Source organism: Carcharhinus amblyrhynchos, unplaced genomic scaffold (genome assembly GCF_965287045.1).
Source record: "Carcharhinus amblyrhynchos unplaced genomic scaffold, sCarAmb.v2.hapA scaffold_39, whole genome shotgun sequence".
Taxonomy (NCBI): Eukaryota; Metazoa; Chordata; class Chondrichthyes; order Carcharhiniformes; family Carcharhinidae; genus Carcharhinus; species Carcharhinus amblyrhynchos.
The window spans coordinates 6,695,026-6,713,397 of record NW_027649780.1 but is presented as its reverse complement, the minus strand read 5'-3'; the positions used below and the strand labels follow the sequence as shown (position 1 = coordinate 6,713,397).

At 46.5% G+C, this 18,372-nt stretch overlaps 2 protein-coding genes and 1 pseudogene across 2 annotated transcripts in view; 2 read left to right on the top strand and 1 right to left on the bottom strand.

Annotated features, from left to right (window-relative positions):
• The window catches only part of LOC145363713 (uncharacterized), a 51,705-nt gene that overhangs the window by 31,519 nt on the left and 1,814 nt on the right, over positions 1–18,372 (bottom strand). Inside the window, exon 3 of the mRNA XM_080218948.1 lies at positions 255–658. Within this exon, the coding sequence (XP_080075074.1) occupies positions 255–658 (404 nt within the window). The remainder of the gene's footprint in view (positions 1–254; positions 659–18,372) is intronic.
• On the top strand, positions 5,113–11,154 carry LOC145363638 (uncharacterized). The gene is made up of 3 exons (XM_080218832.1): positions 5,113–5,146; positions 6,369–6,491; positions 8,961–11,154. Exon 3 carries the CDS (start codon positions 9,285–9,287, stop codon positions 10,629–10,631), a length of 1,347 nt encoding a protein of 448 aa, XP_080074958.1. The 5' UTR covers positions 5,113–5,146; positions 6,369–6,491; positions 8,961–9,284; the 3' UTR covers positions 10,632–11,154.
• Positions 12,888–16,900, top strand: LOC145363485 (uncharacterized; annotated as a pseudogene).

Below are 18,372 nucleotides of genomic sequence, written 5' to 3'. Positions count from 1 at the left end.
AACAAAATGCAGTCCTGGGCGTAATTGAGAGCAGAAACAATAACAGCAGAATCCAACCCCTGTGAACTTGTTGGTGCCTCAGCAGCTGTGATGAAATTCTGAACCCTTTTCACACACTGAGCAGGTTTCTCCCCAGTGTAACCTCACTGATGTCTCAGCAGGTGGGATAACTGAGTGAATTCCTTCCCACACTGAGAGCAGGTGAATGGCCTCTCCCCATATGAACTCGCTGGTGTCTCCGCAGGTTGGATAACTGACTGAAACCCTTCCCACACTGAGAGCAGGTAAACAGCTTCTCCCCAGTGTGAACTAGCTGGTGTCTCTGCAGGTGGAATTGTCCAGTGAATCCCTTCCCACACTGAGAGCAGGTGAACGGCTTCTCCCCAGTATGAACACGCTGGTGTCTCTGCAGGCTGGACAATTGAGTGAATCCCTTCCCACACTGAGAGCAGATGAACAGCCTCTCCCCAGTATGAACACGCTGGTGTCTCCGCAGGCTGGAAAATTGAGTGAATCCCTTCCCACACTGAGAGCAGATGAACAGCTTCTCATCAGTGTGAATTTGTTTGTGCTTCTGCATGTCAGATGACCGAGTGAATCCCTTCCCACACTGAGAGCAGGTGAACGGCCTCTCCCCAGTGTGAATGCGCTGATGTGCCTGCAGGTCGGATAACCGAGTGAATCTCTTCTCACACTGAGAGCAGGTGAATGGCCTCTCCCCAGTGTGAATTCGCTGGTGTGTCTGCAAATTGGGTAACTGGTTGAATCGCTTCCCACACTCAGAGCAGGTGAATGGCCTCTCCCCAGTGTGAATTCGCTGGTGTCTCTGCAAAGTGGATAACACAGTGAATCCTTTTCCACACTGAGAGCAGGTGAATGGTCTCTCTCCAGTGTGAACTCGCTTGTGCGACTGCAGGTGGGAGAGTCGAATGAATCCCTCCCCACATTGAGAGCAGATGAATGGCCTCTCCCCAGTGTGGCTGCGCCGATGAGCTTCCAGCTCCGATGGGGCTCTGTATCCCTTCCCACAGTCCACACACTTCCATGGTTTCTCCATGGTGCAGGTATTCTTGCCTTTCCCTTGGGTGGACTATCAGTTGAAGCCTCGATCACCCACAGAACACGTGTACAGTCTCTCCCTGCTGTGAATGGTGTGATATTTATTCAGGCTGTGTAACTGGTTAAAGCTCTTCAGTCAGTGCTCTGGAACACCCTCACTTGAATTTGGCAGTGTGTTGATGCTTTTCCAGTCACACTGATGTTTGAAATCTTTTCAAATCTCCTTCCAGATTCAATGCCGATGATATTCAGTTCCCGAGGAACACGACTCTGCCAGATCTCGACCTGATGTTTGAGATTTCAGCCTGTGATTCCTGTAAAACAAGTTGACACAAGTCATCAGTGTCAGTACAAATTCTCATTTCTATGGAACATTCTTTCCTCCCTTATTCCCCAAAAGCTGTGAATCCCCATTCCACACACTCTCCCTCCATTCTCACTCTGCTGTATCTAATATTCACCCTCCCAATTCTGCTCAAGGTGCTGATTCACAGATCCATGCTCAATCAGCCTCACTGCTTCCTGTCCTGGAGATACACAGCTGAAAATCTCCATGCAGGCTGCCAGACAAAGCTATGCCCGTATGACTGGACTAAAAATATGTGGAACATACAGAATGGATTCACTTCCTTTTCCTTCAGTTGCTGCAAGCCCCCAATTTCCCCCAGAATGAGAAAAGAAATGGAAAGGGGGAAACATTGATTTCCTGCCAAATGTTGCACAGAGGAGGGAGTTTCACTCTGAACTTCATTGGCCAACTTCCTCATTATGACTCTCTCTCTCTCTCAAAGACATTGACATCCTTTGCTCCCTCAGCTTGACACATTTACTCGCCTGGTGAAAAGGATGGTCTCTTTCCTAATGTTCACAATTAAAGGGCTGGTTTCCCTCAGAGATGGCTGACATTTAAGAGAACAATAAATTATTAGAGGACAGAGATATAAGAACATAAGAAATAGGAGCAGGAGTAGGCCATCTAGCCCTTCGAGCCTGCCCCGCCATTCAATAAGATCATGGCTGATCTGTCGTGGCTCAGTTCCACATTCCCGCCCTCTCCCCATAACCCTTAATCCCCTCTCTTATCAAAAAGCCATCAACCCGCGTCTTAAAAATATTTAGCGAGGTAGCCTCCACCACTTCAATGGGCAGAGAATTCCAGAGATTCACCACCCTTTGAGTGAAGAAGTTCTTCCTCAACTCCGTTCTAAACCGCCCCCCCTTTATCTTGAGGCTCTCTGCCACTCTCTGCCTCCTATTTGACAACCAATCCTCTATCCACGCTAACACCCTACCCCCAACTCCATGTCCCCTGACCTTCTGCAGTAACCTCTTGTGAGGTACCTTGTCAAACGCCTTCTGAAAACCAAGGAAGACCACATCCATTGGCTCTCCTCTATCCACCGCCCTCGACACATCCTCATAGAACTCCAGTAAATTTGTCAGACACGACTTCCCCTTAACGAAACCGTGCTGCGTCTGCTCTATCAAGCAATTCCCCTCAAGATGCCTTGCTATTTCCTCCTTGATGACGGATTCTAACATTTTACCTACAACAGACGTTAAACTAACCGGCCTATAATTCCCTGCCTTTTGCCTGGCACCCTTCTTAAACAACGGCGTAACATTAGCCGTTTTCCAATCTTCCGGCACTTCCCCGGAATCCAGCAACGTTTGGAAGATAACCACCAAGGCATCCACTATCACCTCCGCCATTTCTTTCAGAACCCTCGGATGCATTCCATCCGGTCCTGGGGACTTGTCCACAATTAGTCCCTCCAGTCTGTCGAGCTGCCGAGTGTTGTTATATTGTGGATCTGATAGATTATTTATGGTTCTGTAACAAAGTACATTTATTATTTCTCGTCTTGTAATGAGGCACTGTAACTCTGTTATATATTTCCACTCATGGAGTCATTACAGCACAGAAGGAATCCATTCAGTAACTCAAGTCCATGCTGACTTCTGTTGAACAATCCAGTCAGTCCCATTCCCCTTCTATATTCCCTTTCCCCTGCAAGTTTATTTCCTTCATGTGCCCATCTCATTTCTGAAATATATTAAAAGGGGACAGTATACTAATATAGGACAGAGACGTGTCTGATATTGTTACATGTTAGAGATTAGATATATTATTTACGGCTCTGTAATAATATGCACTTATCTGGTTGTGTAACATTGGACTGTAGTTACATTATATATTTGGACAAATCTCTTCCCTCAGAGAATTGTTAGTATCTGGCTTCCTCTCCATGGGGACCAGTGGAGGGATTGAATATCTTCAAGGATGAGTTAGACAGGTTTTGAATGGCAAGGAAGTCAAGGCTTATTGGAACAGGCTGGGAAATGGAGAGAAAGCTCAGATGAGGAAGGATTTCTTCACTCAAGGATGTGGTGAAGTTTTGGATCCCTTTTTCGGAAATTGCATCCCTTTTTTGCAAATCCTTCCATGACATTATTGTTTCCTATTTCCAGTCACACCAGTGTTTGGATCTTTTTCTACAGACACACTTACATTCAGGTTCTGTCAGGTTTTGATCTGCTGTCTGGTTTGAGTTTCCCTTTGAAGTTTGTCGTCAAATTTCCTGAAAAAAAATCATCACCTTCAGTCAAGAATAGAAATTAAGCGAGAAACGTTTCTCTTGGGTTGAGTTTTCTGTGTGTAAATCCTCCCCTCTAACTCCCTGTAAAAGGAGTTTCCAAAGTCCATCAGTCAGTCCAGGATAGAAATTCACAACATTCTCTCCTCCTGCTGACAGGGAGCACCGCGCATGCGCCCTGCTGCTCAACGCCCCGGTAAAGATGGCTGCCGTTAACTCGGGGCCTCCAACTCAGGCATCTGTGGTCGAGGCCCCGAATGTTACGAACGCGGCACCGAGCACTTCGGGTTTTCCTGAATCCATTGGGTGCTTATAAAGCCTCCCCACCCACCCCGCCGCCTCCATTACCCTCCAGAATAAGCCGTTTCCCTGAAAACACGGAGCCGATAAAACCACCTTGCTGCCACTGCAGCAGCAACACCCACTGCGCATGCACTTTAGGTCTACAGTACGCATGCGCAAAGTCTGTTGCGAGGCTGGATCATATTCTGATTCACTGTGAATGCTGGGTAAGATAGCCACCATTGAAGTATGTTACTGCATAATCAACATCCTGATCAATCTTTTCTATTTCCTCTCCAAAGCCTCCACATCCTTCTGGTAGTGTGGCAACCAGAATTGAACACTATATTCCAAGTGCGACCTAAGTTGGGATCTTCCTCTGTTCTGTCCACTCGATGACTTTCTTCTGTGAATATCTAGCTGGAATATTGGACCCTGGTGTGTTTCCTTGTTCATCTTGTTGACTCTAAATATTGAATCTTGTGGTTTCAGACACCAGATAATCAAACTCCCAACCACAGATTATATTTTGCTGACTGTATTAATAGCACTGCAATACTACAGAGTATAGTTACCCCATCCAGAGAAAGGGAGAATGTTGGGGTAGAGATTATTTCTGAGCTGAATGTGAAAATGGATTCATTCAGTCTTTCCATTTACTGATCGAGATCACAATTACACCAGAGGAAGACTACTCAAGCACTTAACGTTTGCAAAGGGATTTCCTGAGCGGTTAGTACTAACTTTAAAATTTCAAAGCATTTGATCCAATTTCAACATTATTATTGGTGAGGGCAATTTAACTGTTCTATCTAGGAGTACATAAATCACTTGTTCACCCCAACAAATTCACACCTATCTGTGGTTGTTTGTCATGTTGTCAGTCACACCCAGGACAGCACTCTGGTAGAAGGCCTTTGCTGCTTAGTTGCTATATGAATTGATTTAACACACTTGATCCTTGACCCAATGGTATCAATCATAATCAGGTTGCAAATCGTACTTTCGATTGAACAATATAGGTTTAAATGGCGAGGTGATTACCCAACACTCTCTGCGAGTGAGAATGTGTCCTTGCCACATTACTGCAACTGTTGCGCAGGCGCGGTACCAGTCTGACTGGGACATGCGCAGTTTCTGACGCCGTCCGGAGCATGCGCATTCCGGGCTGTGACTGGCGCTGCGAGGAGCCGGAGAGAAACAATGGAGTGAGGTTTAGTAATGGAGCCGCTGGGTGACCGGGGAGGGATAGAAGCAGCGGAGTGGGCTGGGAGGCTTCACAAACACCTTGTGGGTGCCTCAATCCAGATAATATGTTCCCGGTACCGTTTCAATCGGCACCGAATAGAGTCGGAGCTGAGCGGCTCCAGGCCCGGGTTACCGGCCGCCATCTTTATAGGAACAATGTACAAGAGGGCGCATGCGCTGTGAGCCTGGACTAGTTACCAACTCTCCCGGATTGGACTGGAGTCTCCAGGAATTTTTTCATTTGTCCATGGGATGTGGGAGTCACTGGCTGGGCCAGAATTTATTGTCCATCCCTAATTATCCTTCAGATGAGTGGTTTGCTAGGCCATCTCAGAGGGCATTTTAAGAGTCAACCACATTGCTCTTGATATGCAGTTAGACCAGACTGGAGAAGGATGGCAGATATTTTTCCTAATTCATTCACACTGTGGGTGTCACTGGCTGGGCCAGCATTCATCACCCATTCCTATTTGCTCTTGAACTGAGTTTCAGAGGACATTTTAAGAGTCAACCACATTGCTGTGGATCTGGTGTCACACATAGATTAGACCAGGTAAGGAGAGCAGATTTCCCTCCCTCAAAGACATTAGTGAACGAGATGGGACGTTTCATGGTCATCAGTAGGCTTTTAGTTCCAGATTTTAATTATGTTCAAAATTTACCATACCATAGGATCATAGAATGCCTACAGTGCAGAATTTTCCCCATCAAGTATGCACTGACTCTCCAACAGAGTAGCTTCCCAGGCCCACCAGCCAGCCCTATCCCTGTAACCATGTGCATTTCGCATGGCTAATCCGCCTAACCTACACATCTTTGGACTGTGGGATTCAAACCTGAATTTCTGGAAAATTGTCTGGACATTAAAATATATACTTTTTTGTAATTGTTCTTTGAATATTTCTTTTCACTGGCTATTAAAGTATTGACAACAGATGAAGGTTGTTTGGTTGACCGTCAGTCATTATCCTGTAAAAGTGATGAGTCTTTTTGCTTTCCAGTTGGCCTAGGAAAGCAGTGTGGGATTGATGTGTTGACTGATTAGTGGTTGAAGATGGGGGCAATATAAAAGATGTGATAAAACATCCAGGAACTCATTGAATCACAGTTGGTGATTATAGAGGAGAGAATGTTGTGAATTTCTATCCTGGACTGACAGTGATGGTTTCTGTAAATTTACAGAGTGCTGGAAGTGGAGAATTGACAGACGGGAAACACAAATCAAACATCACATCGTGATCTGACTGAGTCATTCAACACAACAGGACCTGAATGTCAGCAGAGTCTGAATGTGGAATGTTACAGGTTTGTTCATTCTGTCAGAGAGAAAATTTCAGGTCTTACTGTGACTGGAAAAGCCCTGAGATTCACAAATCCTGGTTAAGAAGCACCTCTACTCAGGATGGTAAAGGTTTGGAACTCTGTCCTACAGAAGGCAATTGATGCTAAATGAGTTGCTACCTTTAAATCTTGAGACAGATAAATTTTTGTCAAATCCCCCTCAGCCCTGTACTCCCCTCACTGCCCAAACACTCCTCATTGCCCAAACCCTCTTCAATTCCCCTCCAAAATCCCTCTCAGCTCCATACACCCCCCACTACCCAATCCCTCCTCAATCCCCCTCCAAATCCCTCTTAGCCCCAGACCCCCCCTCACTGCCCAAACCCTCCTCACTGTCCAAACCCTCGTCAATTCCCCTCCAAAATCCCTCTCAGCCCCATACCCCCCACTGCCCAAACCCTCTTCAATCCCCCTCCAAATCCCTTTCAACCGTACAAAATAAAACCTCACAATCAAAAGAGAAATGAGAGAGGGAGAGCAGGAAAATCCACACTCCCATCCTGAAGTGGCTGCTGCACATTTTTTTGAACCATTGAATCCAGCCACTTAAACCCTGTTGGGGAATGCAAAAGGACTCCTGAGAATTAGGCCTTGAAGTGAGGCCTAGTCACAGAGGCTGCATTATATCTCAGCTGGAAAGAACAAATCTCCCTCTCCCCAGTTAACCAGAACAATCCTCTCCTTCCACACCCACAAATCCCAGCGCCCTGTCTAAAAACACAAGCATGACTCTGGGATTGAGACCAAGCCTTTTCCCCCAGGCTCAGGAATTTGAATTTCTGCTCCCTCTCCCTCCCGAGTGCTTTACAGTGAGAGAGAGACTGAGAATGTTACAATCCGGATCCCACAGGGAATCCCACACTGCAGGAGGACACCCCCACCCCAACAGCCTCTGTCTCTGTCCCCAACCCCTGTTCACTGAGCCCCCGACACTCCCCACCCCTTCTCCATTCACCCTGCTTCTCTCTGCTACCCCACCCTCCTTCTTACCCTCCATCTTTTTTACATTTAAATTGTGGGGCACAGTCACAGTGTGAGGAATATGGTGGGGGGGAGAAACACAGAGCATGAGTGCGCAGCAAGATCCCACATACGCACAGCCTGAACAGGGCCAGGTAGAAAGTGATATTGTCAGGATTGGGGTCAAGTGAGTGGGAAATAAGGGAATCAGCCATCTTCCTCTCTCTCCCTCTCCACATGAGACCCCACCCCCAGATTCTGTGTCTCTTCTCACCCCCTCACCGCAACCCCCACAAACATAAGAACATAAGAAATAGGAGCAGGAGTAGGCCATCCAGCCCTTCGAGCCTGCCCCGCCATTCAATAAGATCATGGCTGATCTGTCGTGGCTCAGTTCCACATTCCCGCCCTCTCCCCATAACCCTTAATCCCCTCGCTTATCAAAAACCCATCAACCCGCTTCTTAAAAATATTTAGCGAGGCAGCCTCACCTGCTGTCTTTTCCTATTTTCCCCTCACTCTGCCCCCACTTCTTCCCATGTCTCTTTCTCTCTCTCTCTCCCCACCTGTCTGTGTCTCTCCTCCCCCCTTCTCTCCCCCTCCTCTCCCCCCATCGAATATTGTAATGAAGTTGCATATATTAGGTAAAAAATGTGGTGTTTACCCAATATAAATATTGAAAAGAAATGCTGAGAAAACTAAAATAAATCATCCAGTGTTGAGTCTTTCAAAAGCCTGTGTCTTTGTGCTTGGGATTTTAAACTGCAGAAAGCAGGCTGCAGAAGACAACTTTACAACATTTGTGTCCAAAGCAGCAGCCAGAATCCCAGCAGAGTAAAACAGGCTTTGAATTGGACAAATGGTTTTAAAACAAACTCTCAAACACACACAACCAATAGACAGTTTCATTTTACAGATATTTAATTTACTCTTTGCCACCCACCAAAGGGTTAACATGTTTGTGACTAATTACAAAGCCAGGCTATTTTAACCCCAGGGTTTCTGGCTCCAGGCCTCCCCACCCCACAATCTATCCAGAACCTCATCTGAGAGCCAGGGGAAAGGACAGAGTCTGGAAACCCTGGAAAGAGCTAAACTCCCCTGTTTAACCTGGTAACAAGCTGTGTCCATCCCCTTAGGGAGAGACTTTCTAAAATCACCCTCTAAGCATTGATTTATTTTTATCAATCAGTCACACCATTGTGGGCTTCCTGAGACTTTTCTCCAGAGACTGGGAACTGGGCACTGACTCCACATGAGAGACCACTCCCACCTCCTCCCCTCTCCCCCCCCAGATCCTGTGTCTCTTCCCACCCCCTCACTGTCACACCCCACAAACTTCACTTCTTGTTGTCTTTTGCTCATTCTCAGTGGGGAATGAGAGAGGAAAAAATGTCCTTAGAAAATAGAATTGTCTGTTCTGAATTTCTATCCTGTACTGACACTGATGACTTGTGTCAACTTGTTTTACAGGATATTGAAAGAGGAATCACAGGCTGAAATCTCAAACGTCAGGTCTAGACCTGGCAGAGTCATATTCCTTGTGATCTGAATATCATTGGCCATTGAATCTGGAAGGAGATTTGAAAAGATGTCAAACATCAGTGTGACTGGAAAAGCATCAACACACTTCCACATTCAAGTGAGTGTGTTCCAGAGCACTGACTGAAGAGTTTTAACCAGTTACACAGCCTGAATAAATATCACACCATTCACAGCGGGGAGAGACTGTACACGTGTTGTGTGAGTGGACAAGGCTTCAACTGATTGTCTACCCAAGGCAAGGACACCTGTAGCATGGAGAAACCATGGAAATGTGCAGACTGTGGAAAAAGATACAGTGCCCCATCAGAGCTGGAAGCTCATCGGCGTAACCACACTGGGGAGAGGCCGTTCACCTGCTGTCAGTGTGGGAAGGGATTCATTCGGTTTTCCCAATTGCAGAGACACCAGCGAGTTCACACTGGAGAGAGACCTTTCACCTGCTCTCACTGTGGAAAGGGATTCACTGCGTTATCCACTTTGCAGACACACCAGCGAACTCACACTGGGGAGAGGCCATTCACCTGCTCTCAGTGTGGAAAGGGATTCATTGACTCATCCAACCTGCAGACACACCAGCAAATTCACACTGGGGAGAGGCCATTCACTTGCTCTCAGTGTGGAAAGGGATTCACTCAGTTATCCCACATGCAGACGCATCAGCGAGTTCACAGTGGGGAGAGGCCGTTCATCTGCTCTCAGTGTGGAAAGGGATTCACGCGGTTATCCCACCTGCAGACACACCAGCGAGTTCACACTGGGGAGAAGCCATTCACCTGTTCTCAGTGTGAGAAGAGATTCACTGATTCATACAGCCTGCAGTCACACCAGCGAGTTCACACTGGAGAGAGACCATTCACCTGCTGTCAATGTGGGAAGGCATTCACTGTGTTATCCACTTTGCAGAGACACCAGCGAGTTCACACAGGAGAGAGGCCATTCACCTGCTCTCAGTGTGGAAAGAGATTCAACCAGTTATCCAATCTGCGGACACATCAGCGAATTCACACTGGGGAGAGGCCATTCATCTGCTCTCAGTGTGGGGAGGGATTCACTCAGTTATCCACCTTGCAGAGACACCAGCAATTTCACACTGGGGAGAGGGCGTTCACCTGCTCTCAGTGTGGGAAGCAATTCACTCAGGCATCCAGCCTGCGGACACACCAGCGAGTTCACACTGGGGACAGGCCATTCACCTGCTCTCAGTGTGGGAAAGGATTCACTCGAATATCCGACCTGGAGATACACCAGCGAGTTCACACTGGGGAGAGGCCGTTCACCTGCTCTCAGTGTGGGGAGGGATTCACTCAGTCATCCCAATTGCAGAGACACCAGCGAACTCACACTGGGGAGAGGCCGTTCAGCTGCTCTGCTTGTGGGAAGAGATTCAACCAGTTATCCAGCCTGCAGAGACACCAGCGAGTTCATACTGGGGACAGGCCGTTCACCTGCTCTCAGTGTGGGAAGGGATTCACTCAGTCATCCACCCTGCGGACACACCAGCGAGTTCACACTGGGGAGAGGCCGTTCACCTGCTTTCAGTGTGGGAAGGGATTCAGAATTTCATCCCAGCTTCTGAGACACCAACAAGTTCACGAGTGATATTCAGGGTTGGATTCTGCTGTTACTCTTTCAGCTCTCAGTTACATCCAGGACTGCATTTTGTTCATTCTCACAGTTGGTGAATGGGGAGGGACAGAGTATTTCTTACACTGGGGAGACCATGCAGACCGCTACATCAACGGATGAATGAAAACCGCTTAACAATCACCAGGCAAGACTGTTCTCTTCCTGTTGGGGAACACTTCAGCAGTCATGGGCATTCGGCCTCTGGTCTTCGGGTAAGCGTTCTCCAAGGCGTCCTTCACAACGCATGACAGCGCAGAGTCGCTGAGCAGAGACTGATCGCCAAGTTCCGTGCACATGAGGATGGCCTCAACTGGAATCTTGGGTTCATGTCACACTATCTGTAACCCCCATGACTTGCCTGGATTGCATAATTTCACTAACACTCCTGTCTGGAGATAATACACATCTATTTAACTTGTGCTCAATGCTCTCTCCACTTACATTGTCTGTACCTTTAAGACTTGTTTAGCTGTAAAGTCTGGTGTTTCAATCACTATCCTGTGATTGAGTTTGTGTCTTTATACGCTCTGGGAGATCTTTTCACAAACAATCACCTGACGAAGGAGCAGCAAGCGCTCGAAAGCTAATGGTGTTTGCTACTAAATAAACCTGGTGGACTTTAACCAGGTGTTGTAAGACTTCTTACTATTGTAATATTTGATGCCTTGGCTAAAGAAGATAAGTATCCTATATCCCTTCTTAACCACTTTATCAGTCTGGTCCTGTCTTCAGGGTCCGATGGACATGCACCCCAAGATCCCTCTGGTCCTCTACTTCCTGGTGTCCTATTGTTCATTGTGTATTCCCTTGTTAGTCCTTCCAAAATGCATCACCTCAGACATTTTGGGGTTAAATTACATTTGCCACTGTTCTGCCCATCTAACCAGCCAGTCATATTGTCCTGTAATCTAAGGCTTTCCTCCTCGCTATTTACCACAACACTAATTTTTATATCATCAGCAAACTTACTGATCGAACCCCCACATTCATGTCCACAGGAAGCTCCGCGCGGCCATTGATACAAGACTCTGATTGGCTGGAGGACCAGCGCCATCCGGTCCTCCACGCGTTGCCATTGGTCAATCTCCCGCATGTGGGCACTGAGGAGGCGGAACCCGAACCCACGTGGGGGTGGGCGGGTCTTTGACCGCCACCGCACTGAGCTGGTGTCCAATCCGCAGTGTTTTGCTTCTGTTACCTTGGCTCGAGGGGTTGGGGGGGGAAATGGGAGAAAAAGCGTGGGGGCGGGGCTCCTGAGTTCGTGTGCCCGGGCGTGCGCACTGAAATCCTAGGACGTCACCGCAGAGCAGAGTGATTCCTATTGGCTGATTCAGGCAGTGCTCGATTGTGACGTAACAATGCGGAAGTTGGCCAATGAGCTTTAGAAGAAACTTCCTCCTCTGTGCGACCTCTGGGAGGAAATCAATGTTTCCCCCTTTCCATTTCTTTCCTCATTCTGGGGGAAATTGGGGACTTGCAACAACTGATGGGTAAGGAAGTGAATCCAGTCTGTATATTCCGCACGTTTTTAGTCCAGTCATATCTGTGTGGCAGCCTGCATGGAGATTTTCAGCTAGTGACGTTTGCTACCAAATAAACCTGTTGGACTTTAACCTGGTGTTGTAAGACTTCTTACTGTGTTTACCCCAGTCCAAAGCCGACATCTCCACATCCAGGACAGGAAGCAGTGAGTATGAATCTGTCAATCAGCCTCAATCATCAACTTCAGGAGAATTGGGAGGGTGAATATTAGATACAACAGAGTGAGAATGGAGGGAGCGTGTGTGGGATGGAGATTTACAGCTTTTGGGGAATGAGAGAGAAAGAATGTTTCATAGAAACTTCTGAATTTCGATCCTGTACTGACACTGATGACTTGTGTCAACTTGTTTTACAGGATATTGAAAGAGGAATCACAGACTGAAATTTCAAATGTCAGGTCTAGATCTGGCAGAGTCATATTCCTTGGAACCTGAATATCATCGACCATTGAATCTGGAAGGAGATTTGAAAAGATTTCAAACATCAGTGTGACTGGAAAAGCATCAACACACTTCCACATTCAAGTGAGAGTGTTCCAGAGCACTGACTGAAGAGCTTTAACCAGTTACACAGCCTGAATAAATATCACACCATTCACAGTGGGGAGAGACTGTACATGTGTTTTGTGTGTGTGGACGAGTCTTCAAATAATTGTCCACCCGAGGCAGAGGCAAGGACACCTGCACCATGGAGAAACCATGGAAATGTGCAGACTGTGGAAAGAGATACAGATACCCCTATCTGCTGGATGCTCATCGGCGCAGCCACACTGGCGAGAGGCCGTTCATCTGCTCTCAGTGTGGGGAGGGATTCATTCGACTCCCCCACCTGCAGTCGCACAAGCGAGTTCACACTGGAGAGAGGCCATTCACCTGCTCTCAGTGTGGAAAAGGATTCACTGTGTTATCCACTTTGCAGAGACACCAGCGAATTCACACTGGGGAGAGGCCGTTCACCTGCTCTCAGTGCGGGAAGGGATTCAACCAGTTATCCAATCTGCGGACACACCAGCGAGTTCACAGTGGGGAGAGGCCATTCACCTGCTCTCAGTGTGGGAAGAGATTCACTCGGTTATCCGACTTGCAGGCACATCAGCGCATTCACACTGGGGAGAGGCCGTTCACCTGCTCTCAGTGTGGGAAGGGATTCACTGTGTCATCCACCTTGCAGAGGCACAAACGAATTCACAGTGGGGAGAGGCCGTTCATCTGCTCTCAGTGTGGGAAGGGATTCATTCAATTGTCCAGCCTGCAGACACACCAGCGAGTTCACACTGGGGAGAGTTTGTTCATCTGCTCTCAGTGTGGGAAGGGATTCACACAGTTCTCCAGCCTGCAGACACACCAGCGTGTTCACACTGGGGAGAGACCGTTCACCTGCTCTCAGTGTGGGAAGGGATTCACTCGACAATTCCACCTGCGGACACACCAGCGAGTTCACACTGGGGAGAAGCCATTTACCTGCTCTGTGTGTGGGAAGGGTTTCAGTCAGTTATCCAACCTGCAGAGACACCAGCGAGTTCACACGGTGGGAGGCCATTCACCTGCTCTCAGTGTGGGAAGAGATTCACTAAGTTATCCAACCTGCTGAGACATCAGTGAGGTTACACTGGGGAGGAACCTGCTCAGTGTATAAAAAAGAGTTCAGAATTTCATCACAGCTGCTGAGGCACCAACAAGCTCACAGGGGTTGGATTCTGCTGTTATTGTTTCTGTTCTCACATCCAGGACTGCATTTTGTTCATTCTCACAGTTGGTCAATGGGGAGGGTCGGAGGGTTTCTTTCTGCTGGACTGGCTGGTCTCAGCCTCCAGTGGGCTGATGCTCTTTGAGTCTTTTTGTGAATACCTTGTTTTAGATTTCACAAGGATCACAGAGCGACAGGGTGTTAGGAAGTTCAGAGATAATTAGTCAGTATTTCTGTTTGAAACCCCCTCAAATCCCCATCCAATTTCCTTTGTAATTGTTCAGTGTCTCCATTTCCTCCACCCTCGTAGGCAGCAAGTTCCAAGTCATTACCATTCGCTGCGCCAAAATATTCTTCCTCACATTCCACCCCCCGCATCTCTGACCCAAAACTTTAAATCTCTGACCCCCTCGTCCTTGTCCCATCAGCTAATGGGAACAGATTTTCTTTGTCCATCTTATCTAAATCTGTCAGAATCTTAACCATCTCTTTCAAATCTCCCCTCAACCTCCTTTGCTCCAAGGGGAACAACCCCAGTCTGACGTTGACAATAAAGAACAAACTAACAGAATATGTTAATACCTGAAATCAAATGGGAATGTTTAATTTCTGTTTTAAAGATATTGTGAATATATTGTCCTGGACAATAATGAAATTGGGATAACTCACCTTGGGTGTGGTTGAATGGAATATATCAATCTGGTATCCACCTTTTAATTAGTGAAAGTCTGGAATGTGTAGCTTCAAATCCCTAATAGCACTGTGGATGTATTTACAGGCATTGTAGCAGTTCAAGAAGGCAGTGTTGGGGCTGACCGTGGCCGAGGCAGCTACATACAGACACATATTCTGTTATAATTGAAGGACTGCAGATTGAATGTGAGGCATTATGGGACTGGACTATCTTGACCACATTCCTGTGACAGCTCAGTTTCTGCAATTACGGACCATTGAAGCTGCTTAGCAGGGTCCTGACAGAGGACCTGGTGAGTATATTTACTGGGAATGAGTTGGAATTAAACTTATCCCAGGACTGGCTGGTGTTCAGCGGCTGAGATACCCGAATCTGTGAAAAAGGGGGTCTGACCAATCAACAAACAGTGGTGGGTAGTTGGTTAAGAAATTAAGAAGCATTGTTTAAATTAATTTATCTTAAATTTGTGATAAAAACGGTGACTGATTTGTGACCCGATTGTCAGTGAAGTGAAGATATACTCCAAGTAGCACTGGACTGAAAAGCGGACCCTCTGAGAGTAGATCTGAATGGTTATTATCTTACCCCCATCATGGCCAGTGAAAAATCAGAGCTCGAGTGGGGACCGGACAGGTCTCTTACCTGCCATTTGGAAACTAAGAACACAAAACCTATCGATAAAATCGTTCAAGAATAGAGCCATTTCGAGTCTGGATGACACTTCATAAGAGCTCTGATAAAGGGTCATCCAGACTCGAGACATTGACTCTATTCTCTCTCCACAGATGCTGTCAGACCTGCTGAGATTTTCCAGTATTTTGTGCTTTTGTTTCAGATTCCAGCATCCACAGAATTTCACTTTTATGATAAAATGAGATTTGGAATCCCCTCGATCCTCCCCCAAAACAGAGGGAGTGGTGGGAGAGGAAAAAAAGGATAAGAATGAAGAAGTCTGGCTTCTGATTCTCCGAGCCCATGTAGAATTAACAAAATGAGTGAATCAGTTTATAAAGCACAAAAGTTACCATCCCTAACTATAACTGATCAAATTACAATTAGGGTGAGGAATGTAACAAAAAACTGAATAGATGAAGTTTAAAATCAAGTCTGTTTTGTTGTTAGAAAAGTTTTAAAAATTATGTAAAGTGCCATAATTATGTGCAAGTTTTTTCTGCTCACTCCCTACGTCTTTAGGCTCTGTAGAAAAGTTAATCCTTTCAGCAATCATTTGATTTGTTTTTAAATCACTCAGAAACTCATGTCTGTTTTAATTTATAATTGTGGATTTATTCAAACCAGTTAAATCTGGAAATTTTAAATGTAGCCTGGAGGAATAACTGAGAATTCTCTTGTTGTCACCTCAAACCCAGATAAAGAACAAAAATTTTACAGGTGGTAATGGTAATTCAATAATCTGTTTGTCGATGGAATCAGGCTTGAGTGTTGAATGATTCTTCTGAGTTCATTGCCCCCAACACACTGGGTACATTACCACTGGAGAGCAGGTATTGCCAAAACCTTCAGACAATACAAAGACTCACGAAAGCCAGTGTCCCAGTTTAAAGACTTGTCTTTTATTTGACCAACGATCGAAGGGAAACATTATTGGACAGTGTAATACCTCTCTAGAAGAGAAGTATCCTGATCTCTGCAATAACTTTGACGTAAAATGCTTAGGATAGATCAATTATACATTCTTCACGTCAAATTCTCCCGCCTTTCATTAGGTGTGAACCAATCATTTTCCATACAAAAAAAATAATACTTTAATCATTAATTGCATTTTACCCTCTGACATTCTATGTCATTTAACTTAATGCTGGTAGTGTCTGAAATGCCTAATGCTTTAAAATTTCTCAAATTTATCAGGAATTTTCTCCAACAGCTTGCCATTGTGGAGCTCGGAGTACAGCACTTGTTTCGGGAGTCTTGTGTGGGGCTTGAGGACAACGTGGCCTGCCCACCGCAGCTGGTCTAGTGTGACCAGTGCCTCGCTACTGGGGATATTGGCCCGGGAAAGGACACTCACATTGGTATGCCTTTCCTGCCAGTGGATTTGCAGGATTTTGTGGAGGCAACATTGGTGACATCTCTCCAGGGATTTGAGGTGTCTGCTGTTCCCTGTCCATGTTTCTGATGGATACAGGAGGGCGGGGACCACAGCTGCTCTGTAGACCATGAGCTTGGTGCTGGATTTGAGGTTTCGGGCTTCGAACACTCTGTTCCTCATGTGCCCAAAGCCTGCACTGGCGCATTGGAGTCACTGCTGGATTTCATCGCCGATGTCTGCCTGTGCCAACAGGAGGCTCCCAAGGTGTGAGAAATGATCCACATTGTCCAGGAGCTCACCGTGGATTTTGGTGGTCGGGAAGGGGAGCAGGAGTGGGCTGGGAGAGAGCCTTTGTTTCCCGGATGTTTAGTCTGAGGCCCATTCTCTCACAGGCCTCACTGGAAGCATCAACGATAGTTTGTAGATAAGTTTAAACTTGTTTATTGCTGTCACAAATAGGCTTACGTTAATGCTACAATAAAGTTACTGTGAAAATCCCCTAAATCAACCACTGAGTGTGCGCACAGACACACTCAGATTGTGAACAAAGCCCAATCCCTCACTCAAACCAGTCTCCCACTGCCTTGGAAAAGCAGTCATCATTATTAAGTACCCCATGCACCCCGGACATTCTCGCTTCCATCTTCGTCCATTGAGAAAAAGAGACAAAAGTCTGAGGACATGTATCAACCGACTCAAAAACAGCTTCTTGCGTGCTGTCAGCAGACTTTTGAGTGGACCTAACACATACACCGATGACTGTAACATTCTGCACTCTCTCCTTCCCTTTGTACAGTATGCTCTGTCTGTATAGCGTAAGAAACAATACTTTTCACTGTAAACTAATACACGTGACAATAATAAATCAAATCAAATAGGCATTTTTAAATTTAATTTGTGGGACATGGGCATCGCTGGCTGGCCAGCATTTATTGCCCATCCCTAGTTGCCTGAGGGCATTTGAGAGTTAACCACATCACTGTGGCTCTGGAGTCACATGTAGGCCAGACCAATGAAGGACAGCAGATTCCCTTCTCTAAAGGACATTAATGAATCAGATGGGTTTTTCCAACAATTGACAATGATTTCATGGTCATCAGTAGGTTCTTAATTTTTTTTATTGAATTCAAGTTCCACCATCGGCTGTGGTGGAATTCGAACCCGGGTCTCCAGAACATTTGCTGGATTAATAGTCTAGTGATAATACTACTAGGCCATCACTTACCCCCCAGAGCCAGCGTACTGCAGCCTGATGACTGAGATTGGGCTGGTCTTGGTTCTGGCCTGGTGGGGTGGGACATTGAAAGCTTCCCACTGGTCCAGTTGGTTAGCTCGACTCCAGCGGGAGTTTCATGGCACTGGGGCGGTGTGTTGCTGCGGGGAAGGTGGGGATGAAGGTTGGCGCGATGATGCAGCTCTGTTTAACCCCAGTTTGCACTCGTACCGATTCTCTCACTGTAGTAAGGATGTGATTGTGCTGGAGGGGGTTCAGAGGAGGTTCACCGAGATGTTGCCTGGGATGGAGCAGCTGAGCTATAAGGAGAGACTCGATAGGGTTGGATTGTTTTCTTTAGAGCAGAGAAGGCTGAGGGGAGGCATGATTGAGGCGTATAAGATTATGAGGGGAATGGACAGGGAGGATAGGAAGCAGCTGTATCCCTTATTTGAAGGATCAATAATGAGGTGGGATCATTTTAAGGTGAGAGACAGGAGGTTTTGGGAGATTTGAAGAAAAATGTTTT

Bases quoted from the DNA above. Each gene is read 5' to 3' on its own strand.
- LOC145363638 (XM_080218832.1), top strand. From the start codon at position 9,285: ATGGAGAAACCATGGAAATGTGCAGACTGTGGAAAAAGATACAGTGCC.